General features: G+C 48.3%; 1 protein-coding gene across 7 annotated transcripts in view; it reads left to right on the top strand.

The window, feature by feature from the left end:
* LZTS3 (leucine zipper tumor suppressor family member 3) overlaps positions 1-14,569 on the top strand; it is an 83,364-nt gene extending 68,795 nt beyond the window's left edge. For all 7 annotated transcript variants that reach the window (XM_081207083.1, XM_081207078.1, XM_081207080.1 and 4 more), the window contains 2 exons: positions 76-906; positions 7,670-14,569. In XM_081207083.1, the coding sequence (XP_081063209.1) occupies positions 76-906; positions 7,670-8,386 (1,548 nt within the window). In that variant the 3' untranslated portion in view covers positions 8,387-14,569. The remainder of the gene's footprint in view (positions 1-75; positions 907-7,669) is intronic.
* The last annotated feature ends 5,433 nt before the right edge of the window (positions 14,570-20,002 follow it).

The following is a 20,002-nucleotide window of genomic DNA, read 5'->3' as shown; positions in this document are numbered from 1 at the left end:
ACCGAGCTATCCAGGCTGTGTCAATCCTTGTGTTTAATTTGCTGTCCTGTTTTTTTCTTTCCCTCCTCCTTGCAGAGCAATGAGCCCTTAGTTAGACCTTCAGCCTTTAAGCCCGTAGTCCCTAAAAACTTCCATTCCATGCAGAACCTGTGCCCGCCGCAGAACAACGGCATCTCGGAGACCCGGAAGACCTTGAACCACACCAACAGCAATAGCCCTTCCACGGTCAAAAGTGGGATGGAGAAGGCCAGCCATAACAGGACTACCAACCAGGCGGGCGGTCTCTCCGATTCCGGGCGGAACTCTTTGACCAGCCTGCCCACCTACGGCACAGGCTATAGCCAGCACATCGGGCCCATGAGCGCATCGACCAGCCACATAAACCGCATCGGGACCACCTACGTGGACAAGAACATTGTGGGCTACAATGGGATATCTACCTCAGACAGCGGCCGGTCTTCCAGCAAGAGCACGTCCTCGTTCAGCCGGCTCAACCACCTCAACGAGACGATGCCCTTCCACTCACCCTCGACGGACGACATCATCCAGGACTTGGAGGACCGGCTGTGGGAGAAGGAGCAGGAGGTCCTTCAGATGAGGAGGAACCTCGACAAGAGCGAGGCGGCCATCTACCAGGTCTTTGAGGAGAAGCAGAAGATCTGGGAGCGGGAGATGGAGGACCTGCGGCAGAATTACGCCAACAAGCTGCAGCAGGTCTCCAAGAAGGCGCAGAGGGCGCAGCAGGCTCTGCAGCTGCAGATCTTCAAGCTCCAGCAGGAGAAGAAGAAGCTCCAAGACGACGTGGGGCAGCTCCTCCAGCACCGGGAAGAGCTGGAGAAGAAGTTTGTGGCTTTCAAGAAGGAGCAGGCCGAGTTCCTTCCCAAGATCGAGGAGACCAAGTGGGAGGTGAGAGGCAGGTGTGGTCTGTGTCATGGACAGCCAACTTGGGGGCCTTCAAGATGATGATAATAATAATAATAATAATAATAATAATAATAATAATAATAATAATAATAATAATAATAATAATAATAATAATAATTTATTTGTACCTTGCCCACCTGGCTAGGTTTCCCCAACCACTCTGGGCAGCTTCCAACAAAGATTAAAAATACATCGAAATGTCGCACATTTAAAACTTCCCTGAACAGGGCTGCCTTCAGATGTCTTCTAAATGTCAGGTAGTTGTTTATCTCTTTGACATCTGATGGGAGGGTGTTCTACAGGGCGGGCACCACCACCGAGAAGGCCCTCTGCCTGGTTCCCTGTAGCTTTGCTTCTCGCAGCGAGGGAACCGCCAGAAGGCCCTCGGCGCTGGATCTCAGTGTCCAGGCTGAACGATGGGGGTGGAGACGCTCCTTCAGGTCTACTGGACCAAGGCCGTTTAGGGCTTTAAAGGTCAACACCAACACTTTGAATTGTGCTCGGAAACGTACTGGGAGCCAATGTAGGTCTTTCAAGATGTTGTTGGCCTGAGGAGGGGGTGTAATCTAGAAGCGTCCTGAAGGCCCACATTATGTGTGAGCAACCTTTGACGCTTCAGATGTTGCGGAACTACAACTCCGATGGGATTTGTTGGTCAGAGATATTTGGAGGGCCAAAGGTTGTGGTGGTGGTGGTTTTACTTTTATTTATATTTATTAATTTATATTTTACTGCAGTGGTACCTTGGTTCTCGAACGTAATCCGTTCCAGGAGTCCGTTTGACTTCCGAAACCATTTGAAAACCAAGGCACGGCTTCTGATTGGCTGCAGGAGCTTCCCACACTTAATCGGAAGCCACGTCGGATGTTCGGCTTCCGAAAAACGTTTGCAAACTGGAACACTTCCAAGTTTGGGGCGTTCAGGAGCCGATTTATTCGGGAGCCGAGCTGTTTGAGTACCAAGATACCACTGTATTAGTATATGAAGCCCCAATTGCTGGCAACCAATTTACTTATGGGATTGACTTGCCTCTTTCCATGCCTGTTAGATCATTTCACTCTGCCAAACTAGCATTCATACAAGTGCCACATTATGTCCACTACACATCTGCAAGGAGCTTTTCCTTCACGTGTGCTGTGGAACTCCCTGCCCCTTGATGTTAGGTAGGTGTCTTGCTGGATTATTTTAGATGTAAAGACTTGCTGGTTTTATCTTTTCATAGTGGTGATATTGATGATGATTCTATTCATATTTCTTTCTAAGTGGTTCATGGGTTTTAGCTATGTTTTCTACATTCTCTTGGATAATTTCTTTTGATCCTGCGGTTTATTATCTAAAGAAACAAATTAAACTCAGGCACCCAAATCTTAGGGCGCTTCGACTTTTTCCGGGGTTTTGTGGATGGGTTGGATTCCATTGCATACTGGTAAATTCAGGTTGTAAAATTATAGTGGATTGGGAGGTCTTGTGCAGCAATCTGGACTTTTCGTGATAAGGAAGTGGGGTGATGCACAGGAAAGTGTGAGATAATAACACTTGCTTTGACGCAATCTCATCTAACCTCCCTGCAAGCAAATTGGAATGAATGCATGTTAAATAGCCAATGGTGTCTAATCTCCCTGCAAGCAAATCTGGGTGCAGCTTCATTAAACTGGCCATCTGGAAGCACCCCTTAACATTACAAGGTTCTTACAAAAACGCTGTTGTGCCGCCACCAAAACGCAACTTGCAGAATTGACTCTCCGCAGACAGCAGGCTTGGTTAAAAAGTCCTCAAGCTGCTGTTTGAGATCAACTCAGGGTGATCACAGAATGCAGATTCCCTCAGGTTTTGTGCTTCAGGAGACAGTGGGGAGGAGTATCAAGCGACCCCTGACCATTAGGTCCAGTTGTCACCGACTCTGGGCTTGCGGCGCTCATCTCGCTTTATTGGCCGAGGGAGCCGGCGTACAGCTTAAGGGTCATGTGGCCAGCAGGACTGTAATGGTTCTAGGGGTTGCTCATGCGTAAGCCGTTGCTTATCTCCCCGGCGGGGTGCAAACACCTGGTTGGGTTGCCTAAGTGAACCTTTTCTGTCCGGACAGCCACTCACCCGTGGCTGACTCAATCACTGGCAGAATCCGTCAGTGGGCGTTTCTTAAACTTCTTCCAGCAAAGAAGCTCTTTGACGCCTAGTCTCCTCCTACTCTCTCTGCGCGAAAGCCTTCTGCGCAAGGAGGGCGTGGGCAACAGAGGACCCCTACTCTCCCTGCTGGTCCCAGGCAAGGAGTCATGGGACCGCCTCGCCACTTCCCCCATCTGCCCCCCTTCTCCACTGGTGCTACGCTGATTCTCTTCCCCAGAAGATGGGCTGCTTCTCCCAATCCCTGGACGCTCTCTGGAATCCCTCTGGCTTTTGCTCTCTCCCTCCGGCACTGATGGCAGTTCCCTGACAATGACTAAGCTGCTTCTGGCAAACCAGAGCGGCACACGGAAACACCGTTTACCTTCCCGCCGGAGCGGTACCTATTTATCTACTTGCACTTCGACGTGCTTTCGAACTGCTAGGTTGGCAGGAGCAGGGACCGAGCAACGGGAGCTCACCCCGCCGCGGGGATTCGAACTGCCGACCTTCTGATCGGCAAGTCCTAGGCCCTGTGGTTTAACCCACAGCGCCACCCGCGTCCCATGAAGCAGCTTAGGCTTGGTCTACAATGTTGCCTCTTGAGTTGTGCCCTGTTTGGACTAGCAGGAAACCAGCACAATGAACCATGCTCTTTTGTCGACCGAATTGTGGCTTAGGTGCTCCATACGCCCTTTGGAGAGAAATGAGATGGGAGAGCTTGTGAGTCTCCACGGGCCTTTTCAAAGCATCAAAGTGCGCCTGAGCAAACATGCGTGACCCCCCAAAAAGACTCCCTCTGAAAAGCACTTAAGAGAGAGTGTGTTAACTGTACCCTTTTATGTTGGCCCAACTTAACTGGAAATAGTGTTCTTCCACAAACTCATAGCTGTCAACCTTCCTTTTTTTGGCAGGAAATTCCCTTATTCCAGCGCCGTTTCCCGTTGCTTCCTGCTGCTATCCCGGATTGTTAGATACCCCATAGACTGTCCCCGGGATCGCTTATTTTCGAGGCTGCTGATCCCTTATTTTCAAATCTGAAAGTTGACAGCTATGCTCAGACTTAGGTGCTCACCTCTGCACAAAAGGCCTCCATTCTGTTACAAGTAGGTCAATGTCTCAAGAGCAACCTTCCCTAACTTGGAGCCTTCCAAATGTTTTGGATTACAACTCCCATGAGTGCCTGCCAGCATGGCAGGGCTGATGTGAGTTCTAGTTCAAGGTCTCTGGAAGGTACCAGACTTGTAAAGGCTGTTCTGGACGCTTCAGTCAAAGCTATTGCCTTAGTATGGTACCTTGAGGAGGTGCCAATGGCAAATCAAGAGTCTTCAAGGTTGTGGCTACAGCACAGGTGGGTATCAGTGACCAGGAACTCAATCACCAGCCAAGAGACACATCCTTCTCTTTGATGGCATGAGCACAGGTGAGCTGCATGTGCCATCTGCCAGGGATTCTATAATAATAATAATAATAATAATAATAATAATAATAATAATAATAATAATACATTATTTATACCACGTCCATCTGTCTGGGTTTCCCTAGCCACTCTGGGCTGCTCAACAGAATATTAAAAACATGATAAAACATCAAGCATTAAAACATTTCCCAATGCAGGGCTGCTTTCAGGTGTCTTCTAAACGTCAGATAGTTGACATCTAATGGGAGGGTGTTCCACAGGGCGGGTGCCACTACCAAGAAGGCCCTTTGCCTGGTTCCCTGTAACTTGGCTTCTCGCAGCGAGGGAACCGCCAGAAGGCCCTTGGAACTGGATCTCAGTGTCCGGGCTGAATGATGGGGGTGGAGACGCTCCTTCAGGTATACTGGGCTGAGGCCGTTTAGGGCTTTAAAGGTCAGCACCAACACCTTGAATTGTGCTCGGAAACATGCTGGGAACCAATTAAGGTTTTTCAGGACCGGTGTTATATGGTCTCGGCGGCCGCTCCCAGTCACCAGTCTAGCTGCCACATTCTGGATTAGTTGTAGTTTCAGAGTCACCTTCAAAGGTAGCCCCACGGAGAAAACCAAGCGGGAGAAAACCAAAGCGTGCACCACTCTGGCGAGACAGTGGCTTCTGCATTGCAAGAGGTTGGATTATTGCTAGGGATCCAACTCTTCATTTCTATGAGTCCATGAATTTCCGGCAGGGGTACCATTAGGCTACCTTGCTGTAAGACATAGACGGGAGTTTGCCATTTAGGTTGTTTCCCCTTTCTCTTATTAGTCCCTCACTGTGCTATTTTATCCTACACCGATGCTGTCCTCCCACTTCTTGAAGCCAATAGAAGCTTGAAGGAGTGGCAGAGTGGAGTTTTGGTGGAAATCAAGGTCAATCGAGACTCTTAGCTAATAATAATAATAATAATAATAATAATAATAATAATAATAATAATAATAATAATTTTATATCCCGCCCTCCCCAGCCGAAGCCGGGCTCAGAGCGGCTAACAACAGTAAAAGCAACACAGTTTACATAAAATCACAATCAATTAATTAAAATACATTCTAAAATCAATTCATTCTAAAATCAGTTCAGAATCAAATTAAAGGCAACCATTGGGCTAGAGTGCTATGAGGATTACAGAAGGAGAGAGTGGGTCAGACTGTGCCTTGGCCAAAGGCCTGGTGGAACAGCTCTGTCTTGCATGCTCTGCGGAAAGATGTCAAGTCCCGCAGGGCCCTAGTCTCTTGTGACAGAGCGTTCCACCAGATCGGAGTCACAACCGAAAAAGCCCTGCTTCTGATTGAGGCCAGCCTAACCTCCCTGTGGCCCAGGATCTCCAAGATGTTTTTATTTGAAGAGCGTAAGGTCCTCCATGGGACATACCAGGAGAGGCAGTCCCATAGGTACGAGGGTCCTAGGCTGTATACTTCACATATAGCTTTCACAAGGAGGGTGTGTGCATTGGAGCCCCTCCTTATTGGAACAGTCCTTGTTTATCGCCCTGGGGGTCATGCATAGAGGTTCAAGCTATATCCTTTGCTGCAAACTCCCAGCTGTTCTCTCTCTCAGAGCTGGCTCATAATCTTCCCATCCTAATGAGGGAATGCCTTTATTTGAACAACTATTGGTTTGTGTTGGAAGGCTGGAGGAAGGCAACCACTTTCGTCTACCAACAGCCACTACAGGTAGACAGGTGCAGAATACTCCCAGGACGGGCTTGCCTTGCCCTGTATGCCCAGGGAGGAGGATGAGCAGCTTCATCCTTGGCAAAAACAGGTGCAGCCCTTAAAATTGCTATACAGTGGTGCCTCGCAAGACGAAAAGAATCCGTTCTGTGATTCTCTTCGTCTAGCGGTTTTTTCATCTTGCGAAGCAAGCCCATTGACGGATTAGCGGATTAGCGCTATTAGCGGCTTTTAGCGGCTTATCGGCTTATCGGATCAGCTGATAAGCGGCTTAGCGGCTTAGAAAAAGGGAGGGGGGAGGGAAAAAACCCGCAGGCACTCGCAAGACATTTTCGTCTTGCGAAGCAAGCCCATAGGAGATTAGTTTTGCGAAGCACCTCCAAAACGGAAAACTCTTTCGTCTAGCGAGTTTTCCGTCTTGCGAGGCATTCGTCTTGCGGGGCACCACTGTACATCATTTAGTCTGACACCCTTAAGGCAAAGGTCAGTCTCTCCTCCCCTTCTTTTCCCTGAGAGTTCTGTGAGCTCCTCCAGCCTGACTGCCTGTAGTAGCTGTTACTAGATGAGAATTCAAAGCTCCAACACAAAGAGAGCAGGATGTTTAACTAGGCCTGGGAGGTGAGAGTTGTTGGTTTCTGCAGCAATAGGTGTGGTTAGCATTTAGCAAAGGGGCGGGGGAGGGAATATGATTTAGTTCAAATTTAAAGGTGAACCAACCTTATCTGCATTTTCCAAAGCAATGCACATTTTTTAAAAAAGGATCTCGTATGAAATGTGGATTTGTCTGAATTTTGCAATGCGGTTCTCCAGCCAAGTAATGGGCAAGTAAAGTAGCATAAAACGTGTGTTATGCAAACTGCTTTGCAAAAATGTGCATATTAGTGAAAACGGCATGCCTTAGACGAAATCTGCATTAGGGAGCTGATGAATTTTCACGAAGACTTAAAAATAAATAGGTCACTAGCTGAAATGAAAATGTGGGAAACGGAAGTTACCAGTGGAAAAAATGAGAAACTGAGCAATCGCAAGACTGATAGATGTGTCCGTCTCTAATAGCATTTCTGCGTGTGGAGGGCCTGGGTAAAGTACATTGGGCAGGAGCGCTGTGGCACCTTATGTTTTTTATTCTGTGGAGCTGGTGCAGCAGCATAAAGTAGGCCGTAAGATTTAAAGCAGTGCTATACCACTTTCCCAAATCAATGGCTTCCCCCAGAGAATCCTGGGAACTGTAGTTTGTTGGGGGTGCTGTTAGGAGATCCCTATTCCCTTCTCAGAGCTACAATTCCCGGAGTGTTTTAACAATCAATCCCTCTTCCCAGGAAACTCTGGCAACTGTAGCTCTGAAGGGGAATAGGGCGTCTTCTAACAATTCCCAGCACCCTTAACAGATGACAGTTCCCAGAATCCTTTGGGGGAGAAGCCATGACTGTTCAGAGTGGTGTGATATTGCTTGAAGCATAGCGTGCGCTAGAGCAAACCCTGTTTGAGTTGTCTCATGACAAGGCCTCTCTTCCAGGTGTGCCAAAAGGCTGGTGAGATCTCTCTGCTGAAGCAGCAGCTGAAGGACTCCCAGTCTGACGTCTCCCAGAAGCTCAACGAGATCGTCGGGTTGCGGACCCAGCTGAAGGAAGGCAAGAGCTTCCTCAGGGAGAAGGAGGAGCAGATTCTGACCTTGAAAGACTCCTACAGCACCAAGAGCGTCAGCCTGGAGATCTCGGAGGGCGAACTGCAGCGGAAGATGGGCGAGGTGCAGATGCTGAGGGAGAAACTTGACCAGTGCGAGCTGGAGGTCTCCAACCTGAAGCAGACCCTCACCAGCCTGGGCGGGGCCCACGGCCACTTTGGCGCCGAACTGGCGGAGAAGCTGGCGAGGGACCCTTTGGCTTGCGAGAGCGACGAGGCCAAGATGAAGCGGCAGAGCGAGGAGAACTTCAACGCGCTGAAGAAGGAGGTGGAGCGGCTGCAGGCGGAGCTGAAGGCCGAGAGGCAGCAGCGGGAGCAGCAGGTCCTGGACTTTGAGGAGGAGCGCCGCACCTGGCAGGAGGAGAAGGAGAAGGTCATCAAGTACCAGAAGCAGCTGCAGCTGAATTACGTGGAGATGTACCAGAAGAACCAAATTCTCGAGCACAAAGTCAGCGAAATGACCAGCAAGGTCACCAGCCCGCCACACACCGACGAGAAGAAAACATGGACTCCTTCCAGGCTGGAGAGGATAGAGTCCACAGAGATCTGAGGAAAGGACTTGAGGCGTTCAAAGTACGTTGTCCCCCCAACCCCACCTCCCCAAATTACTGTGCATGTACTTCAGCCGGTGATCTTCCCGAGGAGAATTAATATGCTATATAACCAGCAGTGTAAGTTCGTCTGCCCTGGGCATCTCCCACAATGCTCTGGTGCTTTGCAGGTGATAAAGGAAAAATAGAGACAGGTGTTTCTTCTGTGTTTCTAGGGATGAGCTGACATCAGGAGTATTGTGGGGTGGATTGAGTGTGCGTATGTGGGGAGGGGTCAGGGGCGCAGTCTTGCACCCAAGATTAGGGGGCCAGCGTGCGTCGCATTGTGTGATGTCATGCTTGGGACGCGCGTCGCATGCGTGACATCGTACGTGTGTCACTTGCATGTGATGTCATCGCACATTGGCGGGAGGAAGTTGAGTGGGGAGCCCGGCATGGTGTGGTTCAATGGCCGAGTTTGAGAGAGGAAGCCGCACCGTACTGGGCTCCCCGCTCAGCTTCCTCTCGACGTGACGTGGATGACATCACATGTATGACGTCACATGTGTGTGACGTGCATTTTCAGGAAGAGGCCGACTGGGCTGCCTGGTGCAGCCTCCTCTCTTGCACTCTGGAGGAGCCAGCGATTGAACCACGCCGCACTCGGCCTTCTCTGCCCCCTCAACATCAAGGGGGCCCGGTCCCCTGCCAGCAAATATTGAGGTGGGCCGAAGAGCCCTCTGCCCCTAGGAGTTGGCGTGCCTGGTGTGGGTTTTTATTTTATTTTCCCTTAGCCCCATTGACAAAGACACCACAGAGTTTTCTGTGTCTGCCATTACTGCAGCACCTCTCTTAATGGTCTTCTGGCCCACCTTCTTTTCCCAGGGCATTTTTTAGCCATATTGGCTAGTAGAAGTTCGTGCCACACTCAGGCTTGCCTCATCTTTGCCATAACCCAGGGCGGAATCCCTCCGACATTCTTCAGGGGAAAAGGGACGTTCTCTTCCACATCAGCAGAACGTCTCTATTTTCTGAGGAAGCCTTCCAGGTATCAGACTCCCAACTGCCATCAGCCTCAGTCAACGTGGCCGAGAGTCAGGGGGTGATGGCAGCTGCGGTCCAGAACATTTGGAGGCCCCCCAGGTTGGGGAAGGTTTTCCTGAAGCATTTCTGTGTCACAACCGGACATAAATCATAATTTCTGCTCCTGAGATAACTCTGGATACTGTCATTCTGAGAGGAGAAAGGGGTGCAGATCACTTGCAGGCAGTTCTCAGCACCTAGAAAACCTAGAATTCCCAGGATCCTTTGAGAGGAGCCATGACCAGTATAAAAGTGATACGAATTCGTAGTGTCACTGTCTGCCGCCCCCTTTTGAAGGAGTTCCCTATGAAAGCCAATTCTGAGTTCTCAATTACGGGCTTCATGTGTGCCACCTTCGGTCCCAGGCTAAGCCGATTATAAATTGGAAGCAAGGCGTGTTTATTTACTTCCTGGTTCACACTCCATCTTAGTTTGTGGTGGCATTCATATGCTGCGGATGGGAGCAGTTTGCAGGTTATCTGATTCTTGCAAGGTTATGCCCTCAGGCATCTACACACACAAGCTGTGAGAGAGGCTGCACAGACAATGGGAGATGGCAAGACTCCCTTGCTGGCATGTACAATCTATGCTCTGCAGCGTGGACTGAATTGAAACAACTCTCTCAAAGGCAGTGCTCCAGATATCCCAATGAGAGGGCACTGAACTGAGGTGGCATCAGTAGGCTGGATTAGTGAAACCGCCCCTCCCCAAACATTTATAGCATTTTTTAATATTGACTACCATTTTAGATAGGTAAAGGGACCCCTGACCATTAGGTCCAGTCATGGCCAACTCTGGGGTTGCGGCGCTCATCTCGCTTTATTGGCTGAGGGAGCCGGCATACAGCTTCCGGGTCATGTGGCTAGCATGACTAAGCTGCTTCTGGCGAACCAGAGCAGCGCATGGAAACGCTGTTTACCTTCCCACCGGAGTGGTACCTATTTATCTACTTGCACTTTGACATGCTTTCAAACTGCTAGGTTGGCAGGAGCAGGGACCGAGCAACGGGAGTTCACCCTGTCGTGGGGATTCGAACCGCCGACCTTCTGATCGGCAAGCCCTAGGCTCTGTGGTTTAGACCACAGCGCCACCTGTGTCCCCTTACCATTTTAGATAGTTGGCACTTAACACCTCGTTCCTTTAATGCAGCCAGGAGGGCAAGAAGTACGCTATCACATGTATTTGGCATTGGGGGAGAAGGCAGAAGAACGGGATGGAAAGGAAATTATGTGGGGCATCTAGTCCGGCTCCAAATGCTAACACACACACAGTTGGTCATCTGCCTTGTCCAGCATGGTTAAGAAAGCAGGAGCACGGGCGTTCTCCTAGGTCAATAGTTCCTAAACATTTCCAAGCCACACACACCCTGGGCTCCTTAAATTCATCCCTGGTGCCCCCCTACCCTATAAAAAACCAGTATTCCAGGACAGCAATTTGCACAACCCACCAAGGAAGATAAGAGCACAATAAAATTCAAAACATTTATTTTTATAAAGGAAAATCTAATTAAAAGTATTACATTAAATTAATTCAACAAAATGGATGATCCAGTGACCCTTGCTTTTCAAAGGCTAATCATCATTTGCACCTCCAGAGCCTTCCCCCCACCCTGGCCGCCCCCTTGCCTCTTAGCAGCCCCTTAGGCAATCCCACTCACCCATTCTGGGAAATGCTGTTCTAGATCATTGCACTGCTCTTTGCTCAGCCAAAAACTAGAGTGGGTTTGTATTTTTTTAATGGGAAGATGGTTTGGCCAAACACACAGTGGACGCTTGGGTTGCGAACGTGATCCGTGCGGGATGCACGTTCGCAACCCGCGTCTCCACACACGCGGGTTGCGGTTCGGCGCTTCTGCGCATGTGCAAGGTGCGATTTAGCACTTCTGCGCGGCTGCCGAAACCCAGAAGTAACTCGTTCTGGTACTTCTGGGTTTCGGCGGTTCGTAACCCAAAAAACCCCAACCTGAGCGTCTGTAACCCGAGGTATGACTGTATTTAGAATTAGAGATGATCTCAATCGAGAGATGGGTGGTTTTTCTCTCCCCTCAGGCCTTTCCCCCAGAACATTGCTTTTGTTGAGTAGCAGAAACACACACGCATGGAGGCTGCCTTATACTGAGCCAGCCCATGTGTCCGCCTGGCTCAGTCTCGTCTACACTGATTGGTAGCAACCCTCTAGGAATTCAGGCAGAAGGCATTCCCAGCCCTGCATGGCGATTCTGGGCGTTGACCCAGGGGGCTTCTGCATGGGGAGCAGGTGCTCTACCCAGGGGCGTAGGAAGGGGGGTGCGGTCTGCCCCGGGTGCCACTCTGACGGGGGGTGACAAAAGAGCGGGTGGCACGGGCCACACTTCTCTGCGCCCGCTGGCTCCGTGCTGTCCGCCCATTGCCTCCCCCCCATCTGTAGGGCAGCTGAGGCACCCCATCCCTATGGAAGCTGCACATCATTTCTCATCCCTATGGGCACCATGCCCCACCCATGGGCACTCCCATGTTTCCTCTGCCGCTGGCTCTACCATCCAGTCCTTTTGCATTAATAATAATAAAAATAACTTTTATTTATACCCCACCCTCCCCGGCCAGAGCCGGGCTCAGGGCAGCTAACAAAAGTAAAATTACAGTAAAAACATAATAGGGGGGGAAAACCAATTTAAAATCCAGGTTAAAATGCAATTTAAAATGCAGCCTCATTTTAAAAGTAGCCCATAGATCAAAACCATAAGGGGAGGGAAACATAAGGGTCAGACTGAGTCCAAACCAAAGGCCAGGTGGAACAGCTCAGTCTTGCAGGCCCTGCGGAAAGATGTCAAGTCCCGCAGGGCCCTGGTCTCTTGTGACAGAGCGCTCCACCAAGTCAGGGCCAGTACTGAAAAGGCCCTGACCCTAGTTGAGACCAGTCTAACCACCTTGCAACTTGGGGCCTCCAAAATGTTGTTATTTGTGGGCCTTAAGGTCCTCCGTGGGACATACCAGGAGAGGCGGTCCCGTAGGTACGAGGGTCCTAGGCCGCATAGGGCTTTAAAGGTCAAAACCAGCACCTTAAACCTGACCCTGTACTCCACCGGGAGTGCAGTTGGTAACGTTCCTCTTCCCTTGCGAAGGAGTTCCTGTCATCAAGTGTCCCTGCTCCTTCAGCTGCATGCAATTGGATTTATTTAGCAAGTCCTGATTAGGTCCCAGGAATACGAGATCGGCTCCCATATTTGCGGCAGAGCTTTTGAGCAAATGGGTTTGCTCAAAAGCGGTATTTTGCTAGTCTGTACCAACTTAGCCAGTTCCTCCCAGCTTTTCCACACCCTCCAATGGACCTTCTTATCTGCCCTAGGTTAGGAAAGGAATGAATGCTATGCAAGGCCGATAAAAGAACCAATTATTCTTGGAAGCGATTGGGAGCTCAGAATTCCTTACTTGAAGGAGGGGGGCACCTGAAGGAGTTCGTGGCTACCATTGTGCTGTTGGACTTGCATTTAAAGTGATTTTAAAAAATAAATAAATAAGTAAGTAAAAGCAAAGGCTGCTCGCTAGCTGGGACAGGAAAGGGCTTTGGCATTTTTCCACTACCAAAACGTTGCCAAGTTAAGTGTTTGGAGGAACGTGGCATCCTTGCGATAGGAGGTGCTGCCTGGAAGCAGGAAATCTGGAGCCGGTCTGCACTGCAAAGCTAATCCCATTTCAAGCCCAGGTAGCTGATTTGGCACCCAACCAAACAAGGAACCCATAAAAACACAAGAAGAGCCTTTCAAGGTCAAGTCAGCCAGGAGTCTCTCTCTAGCCCAGCCACCTGCTTCTCGCATTGGCCAACCAAGTGCTCTCAGGAAGCCCCAAAGCAGCCCTATTGCTCCCCTGCCATGGGAACTACATCCGCATGGTGCATTTAAAGCAGTGCCATGCCACTTTAAACAATCACAGCTTCTTCCAAAGAATCCTGGGAAGTTCAGTTAGTTAAGGCTGCCGGGAGTTGTTGCAGGATCCTTATCTCCCTCACAGATCGACAATTTTCAAGAGTTCTTTGGGAAGGGGGATAGACCACCCTGAGAATTGTAGTTTGGTTAGTGGAATTGGGGTCTCCCTCACAACTCTCAGTGCCCTCCCAGGATTCCTTGGGGGAAGCGATGACTGTTTGAAGTGGCATCATAGTGCTTTAAATGTCAGGCCCATTTAGCTGGCGTCCCTAATTGGCCCATGTCTCACCAATTCGTGAAATTCCCCTGTCAAGCCCACAGCTGCTATTGCCACATCTTCTGACCATGAAATATGTGAGCTAGAGTCTACATTCTGTGATTAAGGGTTTTTGGCTCCGGAATCTTATTTCTAGCCCCGTTTTATTACCTAATACTAAATCCTGAGCACTCGTATTAAGAGAGGAGACAAAACATTTCTCTTTGGGGCTTTGACTACCCTTCCCGCGATTTACGGGGAAACCACGATAGTTAAACCCAGTTTTAAGATGGTTTATATTTGGGGTGCAGGCGTGCCCTTGCATCTTCCACAGCGAATCAGTAACAGCAGCAAAAACTTTGTGCTGTAAGTTGATTTGGCTGCATAAAAGATTTTGGGTCTTCTTCCTTTTTTTGCGCAATCCATGGTTTAGCTTGCCTCCAGAATGCCTGGTGGTCAATTCTTCAGAGGGTTTTTTATGGTGCTTTTTTTGGCAGGGGGGAAACCTTGATAGATATCAGAGAAGAACCCACCAATTTTCCCAATCTACACCAATTTTCCCAATCACCCACCACAGCAAGACGCAGGGTCAGGCCTTCTCAGACATTCTGGTGCCTAAGAAACAACACTCTCACAAATGTGCGCAGAGTCACCCTCTCTAAATATATATAAATAGGTTTTGGAACGAAATGGTTTGCCGCTCTACGATGGTACCCAGATTCTACCACCTGAGACAGAGGCCTTCTGCCTAGTGGTGGTGGTGTCGGGCAAGCCTTCCTGTTGCTAGCATCTGCAGGAAAATCACTGCCGGGTTGTCTATGTGAAAGTGCTTATTAACTGAACTAGGAAGCAAATCATTTACTTATATGCTGCTAAGTTATACAGAGACAAGTGTACTTGGATGTAAATAACTGTTCTGTATATGTATATATGATTATTAAAGCAAAACACGTGTACAAAAAAGAGAGAGAGAAAACTCTTGTGAGTAACTGGGCTTTGCAGAAAGAGCAGACCGCTGTCGAGAACTGAATTTCTGGCAAGAAGACAACATCTTGGAGGGTTTTCCAAAGCCCCACTGGTTTCATGTGCTCTTGAGATTACACTATACCTTCCTGGGGGTTACAAATCACAGGGCAGTCTTGTTTTGGTGTATGTCTTCTGTCTACCCGTCGATAATCTTGTAGGTAGGTGGGGGGAACCTGAGGATTTTAAGCTATTTTGAAGTGTCTGTGTGCTGTCCCTTCTAACTTGTGGTTTGAAACCAAACTCACTTGAACAAGACCATTTAGATTCACCCCACCCCTGCTCCTGAGGCATCTCTGCCTGGAAGAAATTCCCGAGAGACACCGCTGCCTGCAGGTGCATTGTGGACGGAAGCAGCCAAAGGGGCAAAAAACCCAGGAGGACCCACCCATTGCCCCATTGAAACAGCACTTTGTAATATTTGCTTCCGATTCCTGGCCATTGTGACCAAAGACCTGCTCGGATGAGCCTTCGGGATGCTACCGGAACCATATTTCTATTTTTTATGCTGGTGCCATGAGGTTCTAGGCCTTGGCGACTGACAGAATCCCTGCTGGGTTTTGCTGCTGTGGGTTCCCTTGTGAGGAGGTGGCCGCCAGCACATTTTCCAGTTGCTACTCTTTGCATCCATGAGGGCTAAACGCTTGCTGTTCTCTGAAGCGAAAAGCTGAGATTCTCAGGTAGTCGGACGCTGCGCAGGATTTCGGTTCAGCGCAATTGTCCGTTGCAACCGTTAAGTCACTGCTTGGCACGCTAGGCGTTGCGATACCGAATGGCGAGTTGGCTTTATGGCAAACACCTCATCTGGATAAGCTGCTTTGTCGTACAGCACTATCTGGGCGTGGGGCAGGAATACAATAGGCAGCCATGCAGAGATGCCATGAGAAATGGTCCTTAATAGATGTTTCCTAAACACTAGGGGGAAACTGATAGGCCTGGGTGCTGAAACAATGTCACTGTTTTAAAATACCAGTTTCTGGGAAATAACCACTGTGATTTGGATGAAAGGGGGAGCGAGCCTTTTGTTGCTGTGGATGTCTGAGAGATTTGGGTGGTGGTGGGGAGGCAAGAATGGAACAAGATACCCTTTCCCACCCTAATCCTCTTGTAAATCTTGCTGCTCCCCCTCAGAGGAATTTATTTTTAATTCAACCTTTTTTTATTTTTGCAGAAGTGACCGAAACTTGGCTTTTTTCTAGAGGCTGATGTTCTTTGTGTTCAGAGAGATGTTTTTTTTACTGTTCCCTGTCACTAACCTGAAGGACATTAACCAGCAAAAGTTGGCAAGAATAAATGAGACAAAACTGGAAATAAGAATAGAAAGAGCCTACAGCTCCCCTGCCCTAACAGTTGGGAATAAAATCAGCAGCTGTCAGCTCTGAACTAAAATGCAGTCCTCTTAAGGCACACTCTCTAGTGCCTTAGCTGCCAACGAGAGAAACCTGTATTGGCCATTCTGCGTGGTTATGATTTTTTCCCAGTAGCCCACTTTTGGGGGCTGAGTTACAATCCTTCATCTCCACCCAGAATCCCTGCTTCAAAATGCTTCTCTCTGCTTTCTGGTCAGCAGGAAAACTACTGACCAGAAGGAATTAGTTCTGTACTTTTCAGTTTACAATAGCTAGCTTCCAACTGGAGATTCCTCAAAAGGACTGGTTGTGTGTGTGTTTGCACAGTACGGCAGATAACAAAACAAAATCGCAATTGGGCATATTACAAGGATATTTTTATTCAAATCACAAGGAGATTTTGACTGAACATTAAGAAGAACTTTCTGGTGGTAGGAGCTGCTCAGCAGTGGAATGGGCTCTCTCAGAAGGAGGTGGGCTCTCCTTTGGAGGTTTTTAAACATCTGCCAGGAAATACAGTGGTACCTCTGGTTACATACCGTATTTTTTGCTCTATAAGACTCACTTTTTCCCTCCTAAAAAGTAAGGGGAAATGTATGTGCGTCTTATGGAGCGAATGCAGGCTGCGCAGCTATCACAGAAGCCAGAACAGCAAGAGGGATTGCTGTTTTCACTGGGCAGCGATCCCTCTTGCTGTTCTGGCTTCTGAGATTCAGAATAATTTTTTTCTTGTTTTCCTCCTCCAAAAACTAGGTGCGTCTTGTGCTCTGGTGCTTCTTATAGAGCGAAAAATACGGTACTTAGTTCGTTCCGGAGGTCCGTTCTTAACCTGAAACTGTTCTTAACCTGAAGCACCACTTTAGCTAATGGGGCCTCCTGCTGCTGCTGCTGCGCCGCCGGAGCACGATTTCTGTTCTCATCCTGAAGCAAAGTTCTTAACCTGAGGTAATATTTCTGGGTTAGTGGAGTCTGTAACCTGAAGCGTATATAAGCTGAAGCGTATGTAACCCGAGGTACCACTGTATTTGATTCCTGCATGGCAGAGGGTTAGCCCAGATAACTCTTTGGGTCCTGTCCAATTCTATGGTTTCATCATTCTGTATACAGAGCTAGCTAATACAGAGACGTCTGCAAAAGCCCAGTGTGTGTGCACCTTGCTGCCCATAGCAAAACCACTCTGCAGATATCACACATGGAAAAGGACAGAGCAGACAGGGCAAGAGGGCTCACAGCTTTGTGTTAAACCAGGGAACTGGGGGAGTTCTGTTTTTCCCAATTTGCTGTCTGTTTAAGTCCTGCAAAGCTGTATGCACACAATAATTTTTGCACCTACTGTACTGTCGCCCAACGCATGGTCACAGTTCAAAACAAGCAACGCATGGGGGAATTCCATTCTACGGCTCATTGTAAGTATGTTACCAAAGAAAAGTCTTGAAAGGCTGCGTTCAGTAATGACTCATTTCTTGCCGGACTTGTGGAATTCTGGGCTATGGAATTCTTTTGCACGGGAAGCCTTTGGCGGCCGGAACACCAGAAGCGAGGAAATTAAGATGTCAAAAGTTGGCAAGACTCCATATAAGTTGTGCTTGAGCTGAAGTTTGTTGGGAACGAAATCAATGAAAGGATGCCTCCCCCAGCTAATTTCTGGTGTGTGTTTTATCGATTTCGGGGAGACTGAATGGTGCTGGGACTTCACTCGCTAGGCTGAGTGACACAGAGTTCCCACCCACCAGTCAAAAACAATGACAAAAATAGTTTTGCTTCCTACAGTTCAGGCCAGATCTAGCATCATCTGAGGGAGAAAAGTCAAATGGCACCCCCTTGCGGTAAAAAGCCAAATAAAATTAAATGTAGTCATTAAATAACTGGCAGTTTCTTTAATACCTGCCTCCTGAGACCACTGTGCCAATTGTGGTGGCCTTGGCTGACTGCAAATGGGAGAATCTTTGCTAGACCCTGCAAGTGGGGAAGGTGTTCAGACACCGTAAATGGGGAACGTAGCACAAAAGAAGCATCATTATTCAGACGACCCAAATAATGACTAGTCATTATTCAGACTAGTCTTTTCCCAGAGACAGTCTGGAATAGCCTTCTCCAACAGACACTCCCTGACTATTGGCTGTGTTGGCAGGGGCTGGTGGGAGTTGCAGAACAGCAAAAAGCATTGGTGGGGGGCACCGAGTTGGGGAAGTCTGTCCTAGGAAAACATGGAATAACACATGTGAAGCTGCAGGATTTTTAATTAGTTGACAGGATAACCCAGTGCGATTTCACCAGCAATAAGAACTCTTCTCGTTTGCATGTTTTTAGATTTTGCTGACGGCTAATATCTTTTAAAACACAAAATCTAGACTGGCTCTGGGTCAGCACGTTGGAAGCAAAATGGCCGTGATGTTATTTTTCTCCTCCTTTTTTAAAAAACAAACAAACAACAAACCATAAGCCTCAATCTGTTTCTGTATATCTGCTCTTACTGTGAATTTTAGCCAGAAGTGTACTGAATCAAAACTGTTGATCTTTTTGTCACATGTTGACTGTTGATGGTTCTTTGAACTATGTCTACCTGAGATTTGCAAACTAAAACCACAAAACCCACAAGAAGGGGGGCGGAAGGGACTGAAACACAATTTTTATTTTTTTAAAGAATCTTTTCAGAACTAACACTCTAAAGTTTGAGGTGTGTATCCTTTCCAACCCTTGCATTCCGACATGGACCCACCAACTTTGCCTTGCTGGTCATTGTGTTTAAAAGAACGAAGCAGCCTTTCCAAACCTGATACCCTCCAGAGTTTTGGACCAGGCAGCCCAGCTGTGCAGCTGGGGTTGATGGGAACTGTCGTTCAAAACAACTGGATGGGGAAGGCTACAACAAAAAGTCCTTTTCTTTATGTGCAGCAGAGACATAATAGTTTTAAAAATAATAATAAACTTGTTTCAACATCTTTTCTTGTACATCATCATTGGTTTCTAAAGACAAGAACAGCTGTTGCCATGGGATAGTGGTTTTTGAAATAATGTAAATATTTATATCTATAGAGAGGTATGTGTATATGTTGGTGTGTACATATGCACACGCACACACAATACACACATCTGTCTGTCTATATCTCCATATGACAAGGTGTTTTATCTGAGCAAAAATTAAAAATGGAGAAAGACCCCCTGCAAACATTTGAAAGCTGTTGCGGTGTTTTTGTTGATGGGAATATGAATGAATCTGCCTCTATTTCTATGACTGGAAAAAGTGGCTGCAGTTACAAAAACAGGCACTTACGCACGTGTAGAGGGAGGGAGGGGAAATTTGTGTTTATTGCAGGGAACCTTGGGGCAGGAGCAAGATCCACATGTTCCACTGTTTGTGGAATTTGTTGTTGAGCGGCTGTATCATATGACAGTCACCCTGCCCAGAGTCTGGCAAACTGGGCCACTTGCTTCTAAATTCAGTCCAGTTTAGAAATGCATTAAGCCCACGAACGATTATAAAGAGGCCCGACCGAAGTCTCGCCAACGTATCTTACAAAGATGCTAAGGTTGTGCACACTTTCTTGGGAGCTGATCGAGATCAGAGGTGGGTAACCTTTTGCCCAAGGGCTGCATTCTCTCTTCTGGTCAACCTTCCAAGGGCCACTTGTCGGTGCTGGATGCAGCCAGAGACAAAAGTGGGCAAAAGCAATTCATATAAATTTTAAGTGCACAGTAAGGACACGGGTGGCGCTGTGGGTTAAACCACAGAGCCTAGGACTTGCCGTTCGGAAGGTCGGCGGTTCGAATCCCCACAGCGGGGTGAACTCCCGTTGCTCGGTCCTTGCTCCCGCCAACCTAGCAGTTCGAAAGCACATCAAAGTGCAAGTAGATAAATAGGTACCGCTCCGGCGGGAAGGTAAACGGTGTTTCCGTGTGCTGCTCTGGTTTCGCCAGTAGCGGCTTAGTCATGCTGGCCACATGACCCGGAAGCTGTACGCCGGCTCCTTCGGCCAATAAAGCTAGATGAGCGCCGCAACCCCAGAGTCATCCACGACTGGAC

This window comes from Podarcis bocagei (assembly GCF_964188305.1).
Source record: "Podarcis bocagei genome assembly, chromosome: 9".
Lineage (NCBI taxonomy): Eukaryota > Metazoa > Chordata > Lepidosauria > Squamata > Lacertidae > Podarcis > Podarcis bocagei.
This window is presented reverse-complemented; position numbering and strand designations above follow the sequence as displayed.